General features: G+C 35.1%; 2 protein-coding genes across 3 annotated transcripts; one reads left to right on the top strand and one right to left on the bottom strand.

Moving 5' to 3' along the window:
* The first annotated feature begins 188 nt into the window (after positions 1 to 188).
* On the top strand, positions 189 to 4,118 carry LOC111445757 (V-type proton ATPase subunit e1-like). The gene is made up of 4 exons (XM_023084218.1): positions 189 to 280; positions 387 to 534; positions 1,551 to 1,598; positions 3,749 to 4,118. The coding sequence occupies exons 2-4, from the start codon at positions 437 to 439 to the stop codon at positions 3,813 to 3,815; spliced, it is 213 nt and encodes a 70-aa protein (XP_022939986.1). The 5' UTR covers positions 189 to 280; positions 387 to 436; the 3' UTR covers positions 3,816 to 4,118.
* A 1,141-nt stretch (positions 4,119 to 5,259) lies between these two features.
* On the bottom strand, positions 5,260 to 8,318 carry LOC111446177 (syntaxin-51-like). 2 transcript variants are annotated; one of them, XM_023084877.1, is made up of 6 exons: positions 8,096 to 8,318; positions 7,506 to 7,748; positions 6,970 to 7,175; positions 6,777 to 6,877; positions 6,623 to 6,667; positions 5,260 to 5,622 (listed from the first exon to the last, which is right to left on the bottom strand). In XM_023084877.1, exons 2-6 carry the CDS (start codon positions 7,721 to 7,723, stop codon positions 5,491 to 5,493), a joined length of 702 nt encoding a protein of 233 aa, XP_022940645.1. In that variant the 5' UTR covers positions 7,724 to 7,748; positions 8,096 to 8,318; the 3' UTR covers positions 5,260 to 5,490. The 2 variants fall into 2 exon arrangements, with proteins under 2 accessions (XP_022940645.1, XP_022940643.1); XM_023084875.1 differs by having other exon boundaries at positions 7,506 to 7,727; positions 8,096 to 8,316.
* Positions 8,319 to 9,045: the final 727 nt, after the last annotated feature.

The raw sequence follows: 9,045 nt of genomic DNA, 5'->3' as shown, positions 1-9,045 counted from the left end.
AATTAAAATAATTTATATCTCATTGATCCATTTATTTTTATAAATTTTAAAAAATTATTAAATACTTATATGATGAAATAAACAAAAATTGATAAATAAACTTTTAATTAAAAAAAAAAAAGGAATTGGACCTAAGCCCATTTGTATTCGGCCCATTACATAGTATGACCCGACCCGATTACTTCACATCTCCAGATTCCGACTCATTTCCGATCTATTTTGTTCTACAGATTTCTAATATCCTTTTATTGTTCCCCACAATTCTTCATCTTCTTTCTTGGTATCGAAGCGAATCTACTTTTGTTTTTTTTCTTCAGATTGTTCTGTTTCCTTTTTCATTTAATTCAAATTGCATCTTGATTTCCGATTTCTTCTTTTGATTGCAGAGGTTTTGATCTTTTGATTGCGCGCGGTCGAGGTCGAACCTGAATTAACAATGGGATTCTTAGTGACGTCCCTGATTTTCGCTGTGATTGGAGTCATCGCATGTTTTTGCTCTCTAATTTGCTGTAACAGAGGAGCTTCGACTAATTTGTAATGTCCCTTGTTCTTTATCGATTATTGTTTTTTTTTTTTTTTCTTGTCTATTTTCGTGCATATGCTGGATTTTGGATCGAGAGGAAATTGAGCTGCTACTTTATCTAACTCGGTTATGAAGTATACGCTTTTGCTGTTAACTATGTTTGATTTCCGTATTCTGTGCAACCGTGTTAGATTATACTGTAAACAACGTGCTGTTGATTCTAAGTCCTTGTGTTGTTGGCTTTTAGACATTTAATCTGTTGGTTATATTCTTCTAGGATATACGGACTGCTAATTTTGTAACACTGAAGATTCAGGCGCATGTATCTAGGCTGGCTGGCTGGCTGGCTGGCTGGCATATAGTACTAAGATTGTAATATGAGTTTCTAGGATTTAAGGTATCGACGCACAAATTATTAGGATGCAAAAAGAAAGTTCTTGGAAAAATGAAATTAGGGAAGCTTTGTGGGATATTGAATAGGATGGAACAATATTTTTGACAAAAGATATCAATTTTTGAAACATTTTATTGGGTCATTGGAGGATATTTAAGTTTTTATAAAAATTTATTATATTAGCTAAAGAAAAATAACATCATTCTGAAATATGATTAATTGAAATTTCTCTTGTTAAGCAATACGTAGTTCTGGGTTTAAGTAGACCAGCGTTTTCTATCGTTCCGTTGAAGGTATGCAATTGGTAAGCTTGATGATAAAATGTAATAACTTCATTGTTTAAAAACAGATCAGAACCTAAAAGGTGCTTACTAAAACATTGTTATAGATAAATGTAGGAGATCAAAAAGTCCTGTATTTGTAAATCCCATGCCTCTCTCATTGTCCATTGGAAATATATATATATATATATATATATTTTGTAATTCTCATGGCTTGCTGCCCTTTTATAATTTCATTTATTCAATGGAATGAATTGTTCACCGTTTCTCAAACTTTTAAAAAAAATCGAAACATACTTGTAGCTTTTCATTGTATGAATGTAATGGCTAATATTGATATTCTTCAATGCAGATTTCACCTTACTTTGATAACTACTGCAACAATATGCTGCTGGATGATGTAAGTTTATGTTTTTCTTACATTTGATAAACCATTTTCTTGTGCCATGAAATTCGCTTGTTATGTCCAGGGTAGTACTTAGTGATAGTTGGTCCTCCATCAGGTTCTATATTTTCCATTGGGCTTTGGTTTCAAAGGTTTTTTTTTGTAATTATTCGCCTGATTTGATTTCATTAGAACTCCTTTCTTTAGTTGGATTCCTTTTGTGGACTTGGTTTTCATGGATGCCCTTGTATTCTTTCATTTTTTTTCCTCAATGAAAGTTCAGTTTTATATTAGAAAAAAATGTTTTCCAAATTCAAGTTACATTCTAAAGCAACAAACCTTTGCTTGCTTGGAGCGAGAGGCTCTCGTACCATGCTTCAGTGAAAAGAGGTGCACCTAGAAGAAGAAAATGTATCATACAGCTTCAATAGTGTATGAATAGATTAATGGAAACATTAGAACCCAAAATAGAAGCTTGGGCCTTGGGGTGGGTGCAGAATTAAAATATATATATATATATATATATTAGAAGCCATTGCTAGATGTAAATTGTGAGATCTCACATCGGTTGGGGAGGAGAATGAAGCATTCTTTATAAGAGTGTGGAAACCTTTCCCTAGCAGACACATTTTAAAAACCTTGAGGGGAAGCCCAAAAGGAAAAACCCAAAAAGGACAATATCTGCTAGTGGTGGGCTTGTGCCGTTACAAATGGTATCAGAACTAGACACCAGGTGATGTGCCAGTGAGGACGCTGGCCCTGAAGGGGGGTGGATTGTGAGATCTTACCTCGGTTGGGTAAAAAGAACGAAACATTCTTTATAAAGGTGTGGAAACCTCTCCTTAGCGGATGCGTTTTAAAAACCTTGAGAGGAAGCCCAAAATGGAAAGTCGAAAGAGGACAATACCTGCTAGTGGTGGGCTTGGGCCGTTACAAATGGTATCAGAGCCAGACACCAGGTGATGTGTCAGCGAGGACGTTGGGCCTTGAAGGGGGTGGATATTGGGGAGAGGAACGAGTGCCAGCGAGGACGCTGGGGGCTCTAAAGTGGGTGGGGGAGGGGGGGGTGGATTGTGAGATTCCACAATGGTTGGGGAGAAGAACAAAACTTTTTTTTTTTAAGGGTGTGGAAACATCTCCCTAGTAGACATGTTTTAAAAACCTTGAGGGGAAGCCCGAAAGGAAAATCTCAAAGAGGACAATATATGCTAGCGGTGGGCTTGGGCTGTTACATAAATGTATCATGAAATTGTCATGAAATTTTTTGAAGGCTTTAGTTATTCTGTTGGACTTGATAGGAGTCCTTTTCATATTATTGATACTTACACCCTGATTTTTACAAATAGTCATAACATGAAGAACAAATCTGTTAGATTACAATTTCCACAAAATAGATGCTAGTTAGCACATTTGTTAACATAAAAATCCATCAAAACAACCCCCAGACTCCCCCTCGAGAAGGAAAATAATGGATATTCTCTTATCCCAACTAGCGTGCAAGATCTTGGAATCATGCACCAATCAACCTTGTGGTTAAAACATGTTTTATTTAGCTACTTGTTGATACTAAAGGGGTACAAATGAGGCCCATTATTCAACGTTTTCGTTACGAACGTTTATTGATTTTAATGTATTTTATTAGATCGTGTTGGATTGGTTTATGTGCAATATTTGACAATAGACTTTCATACGCCTCTTTAATGAAACCCTCAAACCGTTTAGGCAGTTCCAATCAAAGAAGCCCAAGAAATCCTTGACATTATACTGAACTCTGCTTCTAAAATTGTCTGGCTTCGATATTTTGTTTTTTTTTTGTCTCCATCTAACCGGATTTCCTCCTCAGAATGTACCATTATTGAAATATAGACTTCTTCTACGTTAAATTTTCATCCCCTTTGGTTTTCTGGGGGTATTATTTTAAAGAGTCAAAAAATTAGGGAAACAAAATCCTCACTGTCTGTCCTGAAGTTTCCATTTAGACCATAAAGATATCAAATTCACTTCAACACATTGTAATAATACACGGGCACGTTCACATTTCAGGACAACCAGTTGCTGAATCTATGAATTGGGTTACTCTTGTTACAGTATCTATTATTACTAGGCTCTAAATATGTATAAATCTACGCTGACTGCTAAACTTATGATCCATTTGTTGAATATAGGTGGGCAATTGTATATCTTGCACAAATGAAGCCACTCATTGTTCCAATTCTGAATGACTCGGAGTGAAGTTTATTTGGGGTTGCTGCTGATCAACCCTAAGATATGTTCTATTTTTGAGATTCAATGTATCTATGCGTTTCATTTCCTGGTTGAATCTGTGCAATCCATAAATTGAAGATGACCTTCGATTGGGTTCTGTATTTTTTCTGTTTCCTGAGTGTTGGTTTATTTACTTTCCGTCAAATTTTTGGAAAGATGGACTGTTGTTATTCGCAGCTATTTAATACAGATATGTTCTTGTGAAATAGATACGTTTTGTGGTTGGAGCTGTTTGTTTCATCAATAAAATCATTGTTCCATGTTTCTTGTTGAGATATTCATAGGGAAATTCCAGATTTAGAACAAATTGATCGTTTTCCATTCTATATGACTGATCAGAATTAGGTTTCAATTTAAGTTGTGGGACAAATGGAAGAAAGTGGAAGGAGTTTCATTGTACAACTTTGTTTGAAATTATAACTTCTAAATTTGTTTGTTTAGTCTTGAATTTACGTTAAATAAAGTGTTTAAATAGTCTTTAAATTTAAACTCTTTTTTTTTCAATAAATTTTTGAAATTGCAATTCTGTATCTTGTTGGTCCTTTTAACTCTATGAGACATGAAATTCAAATTTGTTCGATCACAAGTTTAGTTTCTTTTTTTCTTTTAAGTTTTGTTTATTTGGTCCTTGATCTTTGACGTTGTTTGATAAACTTCTAAACATTTTGTGTTTAATAGGACTATGAACTTTTAATGTGTCTAATAAATCTTTATCTTTTAATGTCTAATAGATTTTAAAATTTTTAATTTTGTATCTAATAAATCTTTCCACTTTTAATGTCTAATAGATATTTGAATTTTTTTATTTTATATTTAATAAATCTCATCACTTTTAATTTTGTGTTTAATAGATTCTTTCCCAAATTCAAATTTTTTTAAATTTAATTAATCTATTAGGTGCATATTCAAAATTTAAGTCTAATGAAATTTTAATATTTTAAATATTTTAATTTTTTGTCTAATAAATTCGTCAATTTTTTAAAATTAAAAAATAATTATACAAGTTAATAAAGATTAAATTAGTAATTTAACCAATTCTGTTTTTTTATCTATAAAATTTAGTTATGAATATAGTTAATTTTAAAAATTTTAAAAATTAAAAAGTCATGAACCCACTCGTTTATGGTCTTGTGAAGTTTAATTTTAAATCTAATGGGACAGTAAACTTTTATAAATTTAAAATAGGTTAATTAAAGTTCAACCAAATAAATAAAATGTCATTTACTTTATAAAAATGAGTAAAAATAATAATAAATCTTCCATGAAGTAGAGAAGGCATACCACGACTATATTCATTCTAAAATTTATAGAGAGAACGACCCACAGAAAGTCTATAACATTAAACTAATGGTAAGAACTCGAAGATTTGTCGAAAATTATGATACTAAATTAGAACCGTTCGAAAGCAAAGAAACCAAAATGATATTTTAACCGTCGACCTTAATATTTCGTAGTAAGAAGAGGGATGAAGAGTTGGCAATCACAATAGTCGCTTAAAGCTGAAAATATACAAACTCCAAACTCGCCTCAATCTCATGGAAGTAAAAAACAAGAGCACAACTTCACAAAAGAAAACCACAGACATCAGAATCTTACACCACAGGATTTACGTTTTACCCAATTCACACCAAATCACAGTGAGTTACAAATACTTGATGAGTAGCCATATAACAGCAACAAGAACGACGATCCCGACAACCGATAAAATCATCGACATGCAAGTGCAACCACCCTTGGTCCGCTTGTTCAATATTGCCAGCCTCTTCTGAACTCGCTGTGTTCATCAAATGCACAAGTTGATACATTAATGCAATGAGTAAGGAAGCAAACGAAACAGATTCAAGGACTTGAGTACGTGATGTGATGCCCATTGTCAATACATTGCAATTGTTCTTATCAAGCTTTTTTTCGTTCACAATTTACATTCGAGGTATTCGGAGCATAGCTTGATTTCCTCTTTGACCACAAGCAATCCAGTTTGAACAATTTTCTTGAACAGAAGTTATAGAAAGAATAATAATCTCGACGTCAATTTTGAAAAAAAACTTATTGTCAACCTCTTTCTGGTATGAATCTATCTGATTCAGAGAGAGGAAGACACTATCAATTCAAATATGGGTTTGATTCACACTGTAACGGCCCAAGCCCACCGCTAGCAAATATTGTCCTCTTTGGGCTTACTCACAAGGTTTTTAAAACGCGTCTGCTAGGAAAAGGTTTCCATCCCTTATAAAGAGTGTTTTGTTCTCCTCCCCAACTAACGTGGGATTCTCACAATCCACCCCCCTTTGGGGCCCAACGTCCTTGCTGGCACACCGCCTCGTGTCGACCTCCTTCGAGGAACAGCCTCCTCGCTGACACATTGTTCGATGTTTGACTCTAATACCATCTGTAACGGTCCAAGCCCACCGCTAGCCGATAGTGTGTGTCCTCTTTAGGTTTTCCCTTTCAGACTTACCCTCAAGGTTTTTAAAACACATCGCTAGGGAAAGGTTTCCACACCCTTATAAAGGGTGTTTCGTTCTCCTCCCCAACCAATGTGAGATTCTCACAATTCACACCATGTTCTGATAAATATTTACTATCCGAAAAGAGGAAAAAAAACGGAGTTTTTATCTAAAGAAATGCCTATAAGTTTAAACGGGTTTACAAAAACTAGATCCTTGCCAATTGGGAAATCCAGTCATGGACAGCAAATATTTTCTATTTTTCCCAGCAGGGTGGACCCTCTCACAGTTACAGTACACAAAAGAATTAGAACAAGACATTCGTACCCGTAATCGTGAATCTGTAACATCAACATGTTCATCTAAATCATCCTGCACCGTTGAACGGAGGAAAAATAAGACACTTGAAAACAAGCTAAAATTTTAAGAATCAACGTAATGGCAACTAATGAATTAACATGACAATGATTGAAAGACATACAATAAGTCTCGTGTGAAGGGTAAGTTCTTCATTGACAGCCAATGCAATATGTTTTGTGCTAATTATAGTCCCTTCCAGTTTCTCGAGACCTTCATCTTGCTCTGCTCCATATATCATTATATTTTCACATTAATTAGCCTCAAAGAGATCCAGTGGTAAAATTTTGTCAATGAGTTATGTCAAATAAACCTACCTCTCATGATTTGTCGTTGAAAACCAACTAGGCCCTGGTTGTCCAAGCCTGCTGTTCTGTTCATAACATCAGCTGGCTTTATTTCTGGACCAAGTAAGCTATCACGGTTCGCAAAGTTCGACATGTTCAAAGCTGAAGCCATCTGGTTAGCTTTTGATCTCAAATTTGCTATCATATCCCTGCGCCGGTTCATCTCTTTCTCTGGTCTGCAAGCCACGTAAATAAACGCCCAATTCCCAACAAAATTACCACGAAAATACGAAGTTAGATAACCAAACCACATTTACAGATACATAAAGAATATAACATCCAGAACACACAAATGGCCCATTCCCAACAAAATTACCACAAAAATGAAAAGTTGGATAACCACACCACATTTATAGATATAAATTTCTACACATTTCTTATAGAACGAAGCATTTTCCGACTTAAACTAGAACAACTTATCGTATAAACCGAAAAGATAGCCATATTGTTATTCTGTCGATAATTGGGAACTGAGGAAAAGGGATGCCATATTTAACATGACTCACATTGGTTGCTTTCCTTGAAGCTTGGGTAACTGAGTCTGCAAGGTATCAAGTCTGGTACCCAATATCGTGATCTTCCTGCGAATGGCCGAAGCGTGACGTTGAGCTTCCGGGCCAGACGCAGCAAGTGAATTTCTCTCAGAAATCATGCCATTGATCTCTTCAGAGAGTTTCAAAGCTTCATTGTATTCCTTCGTCCATGACTCCAAAGTATACGCCATTGGCCTTCAATCCAAACACCACATACTTAAACAAAATTAGTTGTTTCACATCGTCATTCATTAAATAACCAACAGGTTCGTCCACAGAAAGAGAAGCCAGCAGAAAACAAAAGCTAGATTAAAGCTAAGCCATTTTAATGATCTAGAAGATTCACCCACAAATTGGTAAACTAAAGGATCAAACATTTCGGTGGATTCACAAACCAAGAACAAACGAAAGAAAAGAATTGAGGTCAAAACCACATAATCAAACCCTGAAATCAACAAATACAATAGAACAAACCAAAAACACACGGAAAACTACTCTGAAAAGGAAATTAATCAAATTACCAGACAATACAGAATTCAAAATCAAAAGAAGAAGGAATTTACCCGTTCGAAATTAGAATTGAGGTTCGGGAAAAGAGGGCAATTCAACGTGCGGCTATGGGCGATTGTATGGGGAAGATGATATAAATCCGCCACCGGCGGCCAACAACGTCCGTGGATCAATCGGAATCGGAATCGGAAATCAGAACGTCGGAATTTGATTGAAGAGACCTAAAAGGAAATAAAATCAAAAGGAAAATGAGGGAAAAAGGTGTTCCTTTGAGATTATTGGAACCTAACACCACACGGTAAACTATGGGTCCCACATCCACGTGTAACCAAAAAAATAAATAAATTATGATTTAAATAAATAAGAGGGTTATAGATTTTGATTGATTATTGAGAATTTAGGGAGGGTATTTTGGTCATTTTCAAATATCGTGAAAATTCGATGAATCACAACAATCGATTCGTTTCATCTCACTTTGGCAATTCGAAACCGCTTGGAGAATCCATGTTCTAACGCTCGAACTCAGCCTCTCAATTGATTTGAGGTTTGATATCTTCGAACCTTCCTTGAGAGTCGTTTCTGACACTTTTAATTCTAAATTTTGATTGTATAATTGAATTTCTAGGAGCAACGTTAAGCTAGCATCAAGGGAGCATAGTAACTTCGGCTTAGGGCAATCAAGTAAGTGATTTTACTGTTGGATGCCCGTGAGCTTGGTTGGGTGACTTGTGCGATGTATAAATGACACGTGTCCTACGGCTCCTGCATATATCTTATTTTATGATTGCATGACGTGTATTATGTTATGTGACAAGTTATGCTATGATATAAGTTATACTATGATATGATTATGCTCTATCACGTCATACATATTATGTTATCATGTTTACTCTATGCCTATGAGACATTGACATTGATAAGCCATGTACGTTAACTATGAAAGATATGTTCAATATACGTACGCATGTCTCATAGGAACGTCATGTCACGAAAAGAATGGAGG

The sequence above is a fragment of the Cucurbita moschata genome, unplaced genomic scaffold, assembly GCF_002738365.1.
Source record: "Cucurbita moschata cultivar Rifu unplaced genomic scaffold, Cmos_1.0 Cmo_Scf00008, whole genome shotgun sequence".
NCBI lineage: Eukaryota > Viridiplantae > Streptophyta > Magnoliopsida > Cucurbitales > Cucurbitaceae > Cucurbita > Cucurbita moschata.
The sequence above is the reverse complement of the archived record's forward strand: the minus strand, read 5'-3'. Positions and strand labels throughout refer to the sequence as shown.

Coding starts and splice junctions, on each gene's coding strand:
- LOC111445757 (XM_023084218.1), top strand. CDS start 437: ATGGGATTCTTAGTGACGTCCCTGATTTTCGCTGTGATTGGAGTCATC. Junction 535..1,550: donor AGAGGAGCTTCGACTAATTT/GTAATGTCCCTT, acceptor TCTTCAATGCAG/ATTTCACCTTACTTTGATAA. Junction 1,599..3,748: donor ACAATATGCTGCTGGATGAT/GTAAGTTTATGT, acceptor TGTTGAATATAG/GTGGGCAATTGTATATCTTG.
- LOC111446177 (XM_023084877.1), bottom strand. CDS start 7,723: ATGGCGTATACTTTGGAGTCATGGACGAAGGAATACAATGAAGCTTTG. Junction 7,176..7,505: donor CTTCAAGGAAAGCAACCAAT/GTGAGTCATGTT, acceptor CGTGGCTTGCAG/ACCAGAGAAAGAGATGAACC. Junction 5,623..6,622: donor TTACAGATTCACGATTACGG/GTACGAATGTCT, acceptor TGATGAACACAG/CGAGTTCAGAAGAGGCTGGC.